The sequence below is a fragment of the Chinchilla lanigera genome, unplaced genomic scaffold (assembly GCF_000276665.1).
Source record: "Chinchilla lanigera isolate Chin_1 unplaced genomic scaffold, ChiLan1.0 scaffold00002, whole genome shotgun sequence".
Classification (NCBI taxonomy): domain Eukaryota; kingdom Metazoa; phylum Chordata; class Mammalia; order Rodentia; family Chinchillidae; genus Chinchilla; species Chinchilla lanigera.
The window spans coordinates 20,540,792-20,554,982 of record NW_004955403.1 but is presented as its reverse complement, the minus strand read 5'-3'; the positions used below and the strand labels follow the sequence as shown (position 1 = coordinate 20,554,982).

Genomic DNA, 14,191 nt, shown 5'->3' with positions numbered 1-14,191 from the left:
GTGGGGCGCGGGGCGCGCGGAGGGCCGGGGGCGCGCGGGGGGCGGGGGCTTCCCTCGGCTTGCGCCGTTTTATGTGCTACTTTATAAGCATTCGAAGGGGTTTATACATCCTATAAGATTTCCCGGGTCGTTGTAAAGCGTGTTTATGATAGGAAACCAATTTAGGTGGGCTTAAGGTAGACTTCGAGGAGGACATTAATCGCTGCAGAGCGCTTTCCCCACTGTTTTGGAGAGGGGGTGCAGAAGCTACGGAGGGAGGGAAGGAGAGTTGCAGCCAGTTGGTGGCTGTGGACACGCGAGCCCCAGGCTTTTAAGGGAGGGGGTGGGTGATCCCCGCACTGGACTTTATCCAAGCCGCTGGCTGACGCGCGCCACTGGAGTTGAGCAGATGCCCCAGCGGCGGGCGCTCTCCTTTCTCCCCCTCTCCCTCTGGCTTTCAGTTTAGAGCCTGGCTTGCCCTTCTCTTCCCAATGTCCGTGCCAGGGTGTGTGTGTGTGTGTGTGTGTGTGTGTGTGTCCCTGGGCGTGAGCACACGTCCACGCCTGCACTCTCCTGTGCCCGCCCATATATCATCCCCCACGACGCAGGCAGGGCCTTTCAGAGGAGGCAGGGGACGTCCCTAACGGGGCCAGGCCTGGCCCTGGCTCAGTGGCCCCGGCGGGTGGGGGGTGGGTAGCAGGCAGCGGCCTCACTCACTTCTGGTCTCTTTGGCTTGCAGTGGCCCCCCAGAGGTCCCGGAAAAAGCGCTGTCCCTACACCAAGTACCAGATCCGAGAACTGGAACGGGAGTTTTTCTTTAATGTATACATAAACAAAGAGAAGAGACTCCAACTCTCTCGGATGCTCAACCTCACTGACCGGCAAGTCAAAATCTGGTTCCAGAATCGCAGGATGAAAGAAAAGAAACTGAACAGAGACCGTCTGCAGTATTTCACTGGAAACCCCTTATTTTGAGAGATCCAGGAAGCGCCCCCTCCCCCGAGCCCCACTCACCCACCCTCCTCCCCACCAGCCTGCCCTCCGCAGGCCCAATGTCTTTGGGTTTAATGACGCCTCTTCTCTGTGGAACTTCACGATTCCTTCTCACGGTCAACTCGGGACCTCCCAGCGACCACTGCAGCCTGCGGACGAGGCCGGGGACTTGGCCGAGCGGATCCTAATAAGGGGAAAATGGTAAATGCAAACGTCCCTTTACAGTTTTACCGCCAATATGCTGTTGTTCCCTCTCCCCTTCTCCGAGTCCTCGTGGGGACCCGGCAGATCCTTAGGGAGCTAGGCCACGGGCTAGAAGGCGCTGGTGTTTTGTTCTGAGCCTAAGAGAACCTTTCCTTCCCCTTCGGTGAACGCAGATTATTTAAACTCTGGGAAATGTACCTTTGGTCTGTCATATCAAGGCACGAGTCACTGTCTATTTTGTGTGTGAATAAATGGTTTCTAGTAAAATGGAGGTTACAGCTTCAATACACTGTATGAACTTTCCTCTGTGAAGAAGCTAGTGCCTGATTAGGATATCTTAGTGGCTAGAACGCTCTCTCCCGAGCAACTGAAAATCCAGAAAATACTTTTTAATTTTGCTAAAGTAAGGAGCTGTTTCCTCAAATCCCCTCTAGGCTACACTGGTTTTTTAAAAATCACGTCAGTGATAAATTTCTGAATCGATGATGTGAGCCAGCCATGCTGGTGCTACCTTCTCCAGGCAATGAGGCTGTGGCAGTAGGAAGCTAAGACGCAAATCTGAACCTCCTCTCCTAGTCTGGTGAACTGGATTTCTAAAATGACAAAACAGTTTTTTTAAAAATTGGCTAGAAAATGCAAAGTACATCCTAACAGTGACAAGGCACCAGGGTTCCTTGAAAGAAACCAAAATTAGAATCCTCCACTGGGAATGGTGGGAGTTGGCTAGAAGGAAGTTAGTGCGTGGAGAGGGCTTGGGGTCCTGGCTGGTTTCGGAGCAGGCCTGGCAGGGAATGGAAAGCCCCTTCCCTGGACGAGGGCCAGGGCTGCAGACCTGCTTCTCCCCACATTTATCGCTTTAAGGTAAAGAATGTGGTGAGGGCTGCACTGCACTTTATGTTGCAGGGCCAGGCCAGGCTGTTTACAAAACCTTGAACTGTCTAGACAACACCATAAAAGCCAAAGTTCTAAACAGCTTAATTGGGTTATATTATACACCTTCTGGTGGGCCCAAAAGAGATTTCCGCAGTGTGCAATAAACTAGAGGAGTGAGAAAAGCTTCTCTTTCTCTGAAGAGAATGAAGTGAATCTTACGATTCTTAGCCTCTTATAAACCCAAAGTCAAAATATAAATCTGTGAGGTGCATAGCAGTTTATGCATCTTTAGAGGAAGTATGCGTTTTGAAATTCTATATTTTTTAAATTGCTAAGGCTTTGGGGGGAAAGGAAAAACATAAGTGCATAAGTGTATGCCTTTGAACTTCCAAAATGTCAAGGTCATCACCTTTAACCTCTCTGAATAATTAGGCGCCTTAAGGTTCTTCTGTGATTTTCCACCGCCACCCACTCTCATGCATACATGCTTACACATCCAGACCATGCACACATTTATGACCACACAGGATCATATTGGGAGCCTGCCATAAATCTAAGAAAGTTCCTAATTTCAGGATCAATAACCTTAATTTCCCTTCAAATATTTGAGTAACTCAGTAGCCATAGGCTTCTCTTCTTAAATGTTGGTTAGATTAAAATACCTGTTAGTTTTCACTACAGCTAGGTTGTGGTGGTGTAGATGCTTGGGGACATCCTGGGAAGTGGTCCCTTTTGCTGTTAGTGAAGAACTGCAGTTTTAAAAGCAGACGTTTGAAAAAAGTAAGTTCTGTTGAGGCTTATACCTTTGTTATATTTGAAAACAGTTTGCCAACCCACCAAATAAATTTTGGCACTTTCTAAGATATGGAACAAAAGAAAATATATTTATATATTTTTGAAGCATCCTTCAACGTTTGGTGAAAGATGCAATAGAAACAAAAAACGGACAATCAAATTATTTCGTTCAGAAGGGTATTCCTTTGTTTGGAATTCTGGGCATCAGTTAACGTGTCAATGCCCTAGTACGTTCTTTCTAGGAGTTGAAAGCTGGTCTATTTCATTCTTTCTCCATCTTTTTTTTTTTTTTTAAACTGCGTCTAAATGTAGCAGGCTTATCTACCAGCCGCCAGTGGCAAGTTAAACCCAGATACCTTTTCTCATTTGCAGGAGCTTAGAGAGCCACACGAGGGCGCGCTCACGTTCCAGAAGCCGCGTTTGGCCGAGAGGCTGCGGTACCTTATCTTTCCAATACAGTACTAGATTCTAATAGGCAATCTTGGCCCGTTAGAAACAGGCGGCAGCGAAGGTGTTTGCTGTTTGTTTGATCTAATAGGAAGCCAAAAGGTGTAGGACTTGGTATAGAGACAGAGAAGAGGAGGGCAGCCAGATTCTGAAACAAAAGATGGCCTAGTCGTTGTCTCAGTGAAGATAAAGCTGTTGCAAACAATACCCTGATATATAAACTTATGGTGGACAAGGAGAGAGTTTTAAAGGACAAACCTGTGTATCTTGAAATATGCCAGAACTATTGTGGGTTTACTGGATTAGGGGAAATCATGGTTCTTCTTGATTTGAGTATGGAAAGCAATGAAAGCGATATCCTGAGTAGAATTCCTCCTCCCCACCTTCCAAAAATCGCATGCGTCTTGTGAGCTCTCAGCCCACTGGGATGATTAAAAGGCTTTGTTTAAAACAGATTAGGGTGTTGGCAGTTTAGCTGAGTTGTGTATTTAGGAAAAAATGAGATGCATCTGTGAGCGACATTGTGGTTCTGAGTGGGGGGCCCAGGGATGTTGGAGTGGTGCTATCCCTGGTCACCTGAGGAGCGGGAAGGTGAAGAGTTGGGGTGCCTGCTGAGGGCCGGGCTGCTGCAGTGGAGGCAGCTAGCGGGCTCTTTTGGGGAGCCGTCTGTACTCCAAGGCATTGTGGAACGGGGATGTGTTTGAAGCAAACGGGTGTTGAGTGGGGTTGACAACCCAAGCTGCCCTTCCAAGCTGTCTGCTGACCCTGAGGTCCAGAGCTTGATTTTGGCACTGACCATCAGAAGCATTTAATTCGCCGAGTGCCCTCTGTGCCCCAGCAAAGCCCCTGACATTAGGACATGCCCTTGTCCCTGTCTTGGTCTGAGGTCCAAAAGGGAGAAAGAGGACCGGGCTCCGGGGCAGGAGCCGCTTAAGGGAGGATGGCTGCGCCCTTTTCTCTGAAGTTCATTGTGAAGAGCTGTAGCCCGCAGAATTAGCGCTGGCCTCCTTGGCCTCTCAGTCTCTCTCCCGCCTTGCAAGCCCTTGCTCTAAAGCTGGGGCGCCTGTCCACTGGCTGCCTCCAGGAGTTGGGTTGGCTTCCCGAGAGGCTGGGGCGCCTGGACTCCCCGGCAAGGCGCCAGCGAGAGTCGTGGGTGTTCCCCGCGGGCATCCTGGGCTCCGCCTGTCTGGCCGCGGGTCCAGTTTAGCTATTGCGAAGCGACCTTTCCTGGGGCCTAAGCAGGGCTTCCGTCTCCTTGGGGTGAGAACCCCCTCCCCAGATGTCGTTGTGTTGCTCCGGTGGCGGCCCCAGCCGCGCACGGGGCCCCTTGGCCTTGGCTGGCAGCGCCTTGGACTCTGTCTTCTCAGCGGTCTACAGCTCCTTTTCTCCGGCAACGCCCAACGAGGGCCTGATAAGGACCGGGGAATCGAACGGGACCTCGCGAGGCTAAAGACCCAGCCCTCGTCCACTGTCTAGAGCGCGGGGCTCGAGGAGGGTGGCCATGGATCCCGAGGCGCCAAGATCTCAGATTCTGACGTGGAGGAAAATGCCGAAGTGGGAGTCTTTTGTGTCTGTACGGAAAAAGGTTCTTAGCGGCTGGCCCTTCTGCACCGCTCCCTTCTGCACCGCTCCGTAGACCCCTGATCGCCTTGGTGGTAGCACCCTCCCCCCATTTGCTCCCTTCACATCTTTTCACCTTGGCCGGGTGCTACATAGTGCAACCCAGAGGGGCGCCCTGGGGAGGCAGCTTTTCATTTGTTCCGAAAAGTGACACAGTACAGAGTCACGTCAGGACTCCAATTCAGGGCGACCCTAGGAGCCCCCAGGTCTTCTCAGGCCCAGGGCCTCTGGTCTTCCTGGAGACAGAAGAGAGTAGATGCAAGCTACTTTTTGATTACAAAGGCTAATGTCTTGCTTAGGTGACACTTTTAATTTTTCTCTGGAAAGAACCATGCCAGGGAGAAAGTGGTCTTGGTACAAATGTGGTTATTCATCTCCTTTATGGTGCAATATTGATTTATTATTAATGGTAACTGTTGCAACTGATCTAAAGATGATCGAAAACAGCTACTATGTTAAATACTGTAAGCAAAATAAGGGTTGGCCTTTAAAGCCACTGTCTTTTGATTCTGTTCGCATTATCTCCGTTTTCAGCTCTTGAGGCACACTTTCCATCCTCCTTCATCCAGCTCATTCTCTTAAATTATTTCTGTTTTGCTTGATTTCTAATAGCAAAAATCTCTTTAAAAATTACCATCTCTGGCCCGGAGGAACCGATCTGAAAGCCAAAATTTGAAAGACAAAAACAAGAATTTTGCACGAATCAATTCGAAATTATAGCTGCTAAGCCCCTGTGAATGAAGATCTGTTTAAAACCTAATCCAGTGTAGGGTGACTGAGCTCGAAGTCGTAGGGAGCTGAGATAGAAAGGCCCCCAAATACAGAAGGCAGATCCTGTCTGCCTTGCTCACTGAAGACCTACCCGCTCCAGAAGGAATTGCTTGTTTTTAGCCTGGATGTTTTCTTCATGTATAAATAAAGATTATGAAAGGGCATTTGATGGGCATAAAATTCCTGATTAGATTGAACAGTCTTGCTTCACTGGAGATAGGGAAAAGTGGGCAACCGAAATCTAGGCAGCTCTCCTGGCCGAGATGTAAAGAGACACAAATGCTAGAGCACCAGGCTGGCGTCGTCAGGGCTCTTGCCGCTAGTGAGTGCAGCGGGCACTCTGTCGAGCCGTGGGCATGATTATCTGTGGCTCAAAACAAGATCTGCACAGTTCAAGAAAAGAAATTTTGGGGCACTGATTAGTGCTGCTGGCTTTGAACGGGATCTTAGCAACCTAGAGTCAAAAAAGTGTGCGTGTGTGCATGTGTGTGTGTGTGTGTGTGTGTGTGTGTGTTTTCCTGCCTTCCTCAACCCCCACCCTCAAGCCCAAAAACAGCCACCCCTGTGGAAAGGTAATGTTTAAACCTCCAGCTAAGCCGGGGTGCTACAGCCTGAGCAGTTAGAGGCGCCAGGCTTTTAACCTGACAATGATGTTGTATTTGAACAGCTGCGTAAAGGTTTAAAAGGTCTGTCTCATTGCCACCGCGGAGTTTTTAAAAAGGGGTTATTGTTTGGGCGAGGGCCCTGAGAGGAGACAAGCGAATCGGTCCCAAGGCTGAAAATAATGTTCAGTGCCTGTTTTCACCAGGCCAGGAGAAATTCTTTCTGGGCAGTGGGCACAAAGGATTTGTTGGGAAATGTTTTTTGTGAAGGAGCAGGCAGGCAGTTAGGTTCCCCGAGAACGCTGAAGCGCTTTAATGAGCGTTGGACCCCAAAGAAATGTTCTGCTGAGGCGGAAACCCGATTTACCCACAAGTTCAGTCTCTGGGCCTGAAATCCAAGGCCAGCCCATTCCTGGGTGAGCATGGGGAGAAGAAAGCACAGATGCCTTCCTGTTCTGAGAACTGGTTCATGGTCAGTTTCCGGGGCCGTTTTACTTTCTTGGCTGCCGGGAAGGGTACCCGGAAGGCCGAAGGACGGCTCCCTCGAACTGGCAGGGCCCCTTGCCCTGGGCAAGACTTTGGAAATCAAGGTTAAAGCTCCCCGCTGCTGTCCAGAGGCCGGGGCTTCCGCAGGACGGCTCACCGCCTGCAACCAGAGGAGGAGGGAGGAAGTTGTTCAAGTTTCTCATAAAACAGTTTCCATGGTGGTGGTGGTGGTGGTGGTTCTTTAATGAGCTGGACCACAACCCCACACCGTATCTTAATCTTTACGGAACTTTTCCTCATCAGAACAAACACAGGACTAAGAGTCCTCCGTCTCCTTCTCCTCTTACCCAAGCAAATCCTTATCAAATAATTTTAAGGATTGTTCAAAACTATAAAACTCAAGTTCTGACAAAAGTATTGCTTTTAATATTTGACGATTTGTGTTAAAACAAAAATTGACCTTCTTGGTTAGTAGCGATGGGAAAAAAATCAATAGTATAATTTTCAATAATTCATAAAGCGAACGCCATTATGCTAAATCTTAACTATTAATCTTATCCTTTACAAAGTCTCGATTGATTTGTTAATAAAATATCTTCCCGTGTGTGGCAACAGCGGGTATAACTCTTTAAAAACCTTCAGAAGCAAGAAAATTACCAAGTAGCCTAAGAATGTAGATGAGAATTTTATTGATCGCCCTGATTCTTCTTAATATGTATTAATAAATTCCACAACCTTTTGTACCTTGCACTTGTCAGAAACCAATGCTTTTACAAAATCCATAAAAGGAAAACATATTTTTCTTCCTCGAAGAACCAAATGACACCTTTGCATTCCTCTCCCTCCTGCCTGGCCCAGTCACTTTCCTAAAACTTCTGGAGTCTGAGGATCAGTTTTCCTCTCTGCTTTCAAAAATTTTCTTTCTCCCTTGCTTCCTCTCTGCCCTCTGCCATCAGGGGTGGGGAAGGAAATTTTGGCTTAGTCCTCCCGCGGGGAGTCTCGGGGACGCTCTCGCGGATAGGGAATTGCTGGCGAAGGGTTGTCTCGCGGCTGAAAGCGCCCAGCACCCAGCCCGGCCCGCAAAGGTCAGGGTGTGGTTCCTCTGAGAGCCGGGAGCTCGTGTAGCTCGCGGGGACGCAGAGGGGCTCGGAGTAGCTGCGGCAGGGCTGGAAAAGGAGACCGCTGGGCCGGCCCAACCTCTGGGCAGCGGGGCCGGCCAGCTGGTGGCCTCTCGGCCCTCGCGGCCCTTCACACCGCTGCTTCCTAGGACACCCTGGCTGCGTCTTTGCGCGAAGGTTCTTCCCTTTGGACCCCTAGCGTGGGATGTCTCGGGACCAGGGGAATCCGACTCACCTTCCCCGGCTTCCCAGTACTAAAATCACCAGCCCGCGCCCCCATTCCCTGCCCCGGACCCGGCCCTCTTGCGCGCGTTCTGCCTGGGCGTGTGCAGGGAAATGCTTCTGTGTGTGCTGGCGCCGCGGCGCTCTGGCTTTCCTCCCTGCGCGTGTCCTCCCGGACGCCCCTCCGACCAAGCCTTTCCTTCCGCCGGCGGGGCCCGATTGCTAGGGCGGGGGGCGCGAGTGGGGCAGGCAGGCCGAGAGAGCCCCGCGGAGGCGGGCGGGCGGGCGCGCGGTGGAGAGCTCTGGGCCGGTTGTCTCCAGCGCGCACTATCACCGGCGCGTAGTAGATGTCGCTGTTGTCCGTGCTTACGCGGCCGGCCGGCCGGGCTCTGAAGCACGTGACCTGCGAGGAGGCTGCGGCTCAAGGCCATTTTCAAATCTCATTGGCTTGGTTGTCATGTGGTCGGCAGAGGCATCCACAATTACACGGGGAATGTTTTCCTAGAGATGTCAGCCTACAAAGGACACAATCTCTCTTCTTCAAATTCCTCCCCAAAATGTCCTTTCCCAACAGCTCTCCTGCTGCTAATACTTTTTTAGTAGATTCCTTGATCAGTGCCTGCAGGAGTGACAGTTTTTATTCGAGCAGCGCCAGCATGTACATGCCACCACCTAGCGCAGACATGGGGACCTATGGAATGCAAACCTGTGGACTGCTCCCGTCTCTGGCCAAAAGAGAAGTGAACCACCAAAATATGGGTATGAATGTGCATCCTTATATACCTCAAGTAGACAGTTGGACAGACCCGAACAGATCTTGTCGAATAGAGCAACCTGTTACACAGCAAGTCCCCACTTGCTCCTTCACCACCAACATTAAAGAAGAATCCAATTGCTGCATGTATTCTGATAAGCGCAACAAACTCATTTCTGCCGAGGTCCCTTCGTACCAGAGGCTGGTCCCCGAGTCCTGTCCCGTTGAGAACCCCGAGGTTCCTGTCCCTGGATATTTTAGACTGAGTCAGACCTACGCCACCGGGAAAACCCAAGAGTACAATAACAGCCCCGAAGGCAGCTCCACTGTCATGCTCCAGCTCAACCCTCGTGGCGCGGCCAAGCCACAGCTCTCGGCTGCCCAGCTGCAGATGGAAAAGAAGATGAACGAGACCGCCAGCGGCCAGGAGCCCACCAAAGTCTCCCAGGTGGAGAGCCCCGAGGCCAAAGGCGGCCTTTCTGAAGAGAGGAGTTGCCTGGCTGAGGTCTCCGTATCCAGTCCTGAAGTGCAGGAGAAGGAAAGCAAAGGTCGGTATGAGCAGAGTTGCCACCCCAGCGGGGCGCGCAGTCCGGGAACCGGCGGAGAGGGAGCGCTTGGGTGCCCAGCACAGAGCCCAGGCAGCTGAGACGGGTGCCCGGCTTGGCAGGTGGTGCTTTGCCCGGCTTTTTGAGGGGAGATCTCAGTCTTGAGATGGTCCCGGCTTCTCTCCCGCTGCCTAGCCCTCCCGGGCCCCATGCTGATGGCGCCTGGGGAAGAGGAAAGGCTTGCCGGTTTTGTTTTTCCCAAACTAGACCTGAAATGCAACAAAAGAGGCAAAAGAGACCCGCGGCACATAAACAGGGCCCCAGAGCCTCCTTTCTCCTTGGTCAGATTTGCAGTCTTAGTTTTGGCTGGCACCTGGTGATCATTTTAAGGCAGTCCAAGGCACCGTGTTTGTGTCCAAGTGTATGCACCCCGCATCCTGCGAGCGTGGGGAATGAGATGGTTAGGCCAGTTGGCACTTGGATGGGGGGAGAAGGTCTTCCTGCCTTTGCAGGGCTTGGTAACCTTGGCTTTGTCTGGGGAAAGTGCCGCAGGCTTTGCAATCACCTACAAAGAAGGCAAGGGCAGAGGAGGGGGGCTGCAACTGCATAGCCCACTTTGCAAGGCCAGCCTTAGGGATGGACTGAGGCAAAGAGCCAGGGATTTGGGTTTTTGAGAAGGGACCCTGTCCCCTGAGCCTCTCCCCCATGCCCAGAAGTGGACCACCTTAGGGGTTACAGTGCTGGGAAATGCTTTTGTGTGGACACAGAAGGCAGACGTGAGAATTTAGGAAATTCTGGTGGAATGCAACAATGCCCAGGCAGGGTGGAAAAGATATCCTTGCTTCCTCATTTATTTTTTGAGAAAGAATAGCTAATATACCCGCAAACGTGGCTGTTACGCTCCCTGCTTGCCTAGCAGTGGGGAGGGAGAAGCAGCAGACTTGGGGACCTGAGCTGCAATGGGGTTGGTAGGCTTGTCCAGGCTGTGGCTTCATTCACTCCCACCCTGTCATAAGCTGATGACTTAGAAGGCTGCTGGGGAGATCCTAGAAAGTTTACCATTATACTTATGTTTTGTGCAAGTCAGAAAGTTCTGTGTGTGTGTGTGTGTGTGTGTGTGTTTGAGAGAGAGAGAGGGAGGGAGAGAGAGAGAGAGAAAGAGGGAGAGAGAAAGACCCCCATGAGTGCATCCTCCCATTGTGTCAATTTGGGCATTTCTAATTTGGCATCAATTGAAAAGCACTTCAGGGCCCACCTCTGTAATGTTTAATACCAGCATTGCCCAAAGCGGCCTGCGTGCCACTAGGGTCATGGCCAAGGGTATATTTGAACAAACTGAGAGGAAAAAAAAGAGATCTTGATTTGTTTCTTCTTCCTTTAATTTTGTTAGAGGAAATCAAGTCTGATACTCCAACCAGCAATTGGCTCACTGCAAAGAGTGGGAGAAAGAAGAGGTGCCCTTACACTAAGCACCAAACGCTGGAATTAGAGAAAGAGTTCTTGTTCAATATGTACCTCACCCGCGAGCGCCGCCTAGAGATCAGTAAGAGCGTTAACCTCACCGACAGGCAGGTCAAGATTTGGTTTCAAAACCGCCGAATGAAACTCAAGAAGATGAGCCGAGAGAACCGAATCCGAGAACTGACCGCCAACCTCACCTTTTCTTAGGTCGGAGGCCGGTGGGAGGCCAGGATCAGAGAGGGGACACCGCGTTCCAGGGCCCAGTGCTGGAGGACTGGGAAGGCGGAAACAAAACCTTCATTGCTCTTTGTTTTTTGTTTTGTTTTGTTTTGTTTTCCTGTTAGAATGTGACTTTGGGGTTATTCTGTTCGTGCTGCAAGTGATCTGTAATCGCTATGAGTATATATATATATTAAAAAAACTTAGCACGTGTAATTTATTATTTTTTCATCGTAATGCAGGGTAACTATTACTGCGCATATTCATTTGGGTCTTAACTTATTGGAAATGTAGAGCATCCATCTAACCATCCATCCATACTTCCAGCAATGTGACGTTTTCATGTTTTCCCTACGCAAAAGTTCTCTGTGTGTGGTTAGTCCACGAACTCATGGCATTTTGAATACATCCAGTACTTTTAAATTACACACATCTATATTTAAGAAAACCCACAAGCTTTGGGGGGGAGGGGGACGAAAAAAGCACATTACAATGTATCTTTTCACAAATGAACTTAGCAATTGTTCTTGGTGAGATGGAATATTGACGACTTATGCCTTGTAGCCTTTCCCTTGTGGTGCATCTGTGGTTTGGTAGAAGTACAACAGCAACCTGTCCTTTCTGTGCATGTTCTGGTCGCATGTATAATGCAATAAACTCTGGAAATGAGTTCGCTCCCTCTGCTTTCTAAAACGGAAATATGTTACAGTGGAAATGAAAGCCCTTGAGCAGGTTCTCTTCTGGTTAAACTGCCAGTTTGGGGCAGTCGGGTTGGGGATTGATAGAAGGCAAAAAAAGGGTGATGGAGAGAAAAGCTGGAGGAGGCCTAGAATGATGCTGGAATTTGGCAGGAGTTGAGGGAGAGGGGTGATAATCCAGCTTGGGTGTGCAGTTGTCATAGCTGGTTAGAGGGGAGTCCTTTCTCCTCTTTCAGCCCCAGTCACAGTGACATATTTGTACCCTCAATGGGTGCGAGCCTCTCTCTAGCTGGAGCCTGGTAAGTAAGCCTGTACCCAAAGCCACTTTCTCCTCTCAGCACCCCATATGTGTGTTTTCTTCTCTTTGGTTTTAGTTATGTTATTTTTAATGCTTTCAGTGAGATCTTGATGACTTCTGGCTGGGGAGCCATCGTCAGGGGCTAGGTTGAAACTAGTCTTGCCCACCTGGAAGCGGCCGGGCCTCCATTACAGCAGCAAGGACAAGCAGCAATGTAGCATTGCACCGGATCCAATTTTCCCCCTTTGCTCATCCCCACCCCTATCCCAAGCGCAAGACAGCCAGACCCCAGCGAGACCAAGGATAGGTGAGTTTTCCCACCCTACTTTGCCTTGGTTTCCTTGTGGAGGGATTTTCTGTTGTCATTACCTTTTAGAGGCTCACACGAATTTTTTTCAAATGAAAAGATTATCCCCAGACAAACCACCTACTATTTAATTACAAAATGCTGATGGCCGCTGCATCTGAGAGGCAAGAAAATGCAAAAAGGTAACTGAGATAGAATTCGCAAGCGCACATGGCCTCCTATGAAGTCCAATGTTCCATTTACAGCCATGGTTTGGGAAATTCCCACCAGCTTCTACAGAATTTGCACCAGAGAGCCCAGATTGATCTACTGCTGCCAGGGAAAGGGAGGAGAAGCTTTGGGGGTGTGTGGTGGGGGAACTGACAGAGGATTCGTTGCCCCAGGTCCTGCCTTCAGTTTCAAAGGGTCTCCAGTAGCTTCAAGGAGTTTCACAAAATAGGTCCTTTTCAGTATCCCTGTGTCTATCCTTAAGAATCATCCATTAAGACTCTCTGAGCCTCAGAGCCTCATCCAGGGAGTCTGGGACACTCAGTATTTAATCAGTTTTTATCTTCCTCCCCTTTGGGAGGATCCTTCCCAAATTCCAAGACAGAAGCCTTTAGGGGTGTCCTTTTCTGGGGATGGGCGCGAGAGAAATCTGAATCAGTGCTGGGCTGTGAACACTGGCATATTTTGCCCTAGACTTACATTGGTTGGGCAAAAAAAAAAAGGAGGGTAATTTTAACTTTGCTGTTTTCTCCCAGCGATGTGGGGAGCGCCATTAGTGGTTGAGAGGGGGCCTTGTCAAGGAGGGAAACCTGTGCTACAGGAAAGGGCAGTCCCTCTGAAACAAAATCAGAAAGCCTTTGGCAAAGGCAATCAATCAGGCCATAAGCAGCCATTTACCCCCTTTCTTTCCGGGGCTGGAGGTAGGCTGGGAGCCCTCCAAGGGTGCTGGGCAACTTGTGGAGCGAGGAGTATGCCCTCCGCCGCCGCTGTCGCCCGCGCCGCTTTTGTCTGGGCTCCCAGCCGGGCTCCAGAGGCTTTGTACCATGGATTTGGGAGTGACAATGGGTATTCCCTCAGATTCAAGGCTGCCCAGCCCTTACCTCTGGAGACAAGGGAAAAAATTGGAAAGGGAGTGGCCCTAGCCCCTGGCCACTCGGATTTTTCACACATCTTGGGAATCCACTTGGAGGCCTCCAGGGCGTGAGGAGCGCAGGGTCCTGAGGGTGCAGGCGCGGCTCCCTCGGGCCTCACCGAGGAAGGGCCGCAGGGCGGCGGGGGTGGGGTGGGGTGGTAGCGGCCCTGTTAGCGTTGGGGTTCTCGCCTCTGTGACATGTTCTCTTCCAGGGCCTCCCCAGCAGCCCGGAGAAGAAGAGGCACCCAGGCCACTGTCTGCGCCCGCCCTGCGCACTCGACCGCCCACCGGCCCTTCCAAGGGCAGACACGCCACCACCGCCGCCGGCTGGGCTCTGCCCGAGAGCTGAGCCTCCCGCCACCCCGGGCCGCCGCGTGTGCCCAGTCTCACGTCGAGGGTGTGTGGCTGCTCGGGCGTGTGTGAGTGTGCAGGGGGCGGGGGCCCTCCGAGCTGCTCCATTCGTCCGTTTTATTAGGGACACATTAATCTATAATCAAATACACCTCATAAAATTTTTATTGAAAGGCATAATATCATTACAGAGGTCTTCCACCTGTTTTAAACAACACGACAAGCTGTGAGAGAGCGCGTGTGAGGGTGTGTGCGGGGAGGGGTGGGCTTGGGATGGGATCGAGGCGAGGGGACCGGAGCTCCCCGTGGGCGCCAGGGGGCCGCGCCT

At 50.9% G+C, this 14,191-nt stretch overlaps 2 protein-coding genes across 2 annotated transcripts in view; both read left to right on the top strand.

The window, feature by feature from the left end:
• Hoxd11 (homeobox D11) overlaps positions 1-13,113 on the top strand; it is a 14,705-nt gene extending 1,592 nt beyond the window's left edge. Inside the window, exons 2-3 of the mRNA XM_013514797.1 lie at positions 530-1,173; positions 12,186-13,113. Of these exons, the coding sequence (XP_013370251.1) occupies positions 530-954 (425 nt within the window). The 3' untranslated portion in view covers positions 955-1,173; positions 12,186-13,113. The remainder of the gene's footprint in view (positions 1-529; positions 1,174-12,185) is intronic.
• Positions 6,182-11,759, top strand: Hoxd10 (homeobox D10). The gene is made up of 2 exons (XM_005373415.2): positions 6,182-9,412; positions 10,800-11,759. The coding sequence occupies exons 1-2, from the start codon at positions 8,458-8,460 to the stop codon at positions 11,075-11,077; spliced, it is 1,233 nt and encodes a 410-aa protein (XP_005373472.1). The 5' UTR covers positions 6,182-8,457; the 3' UTR covers positions 11,078-11,759.
• Positions 13,114-14,191: the final 1,078 nt, after the last annotated feature.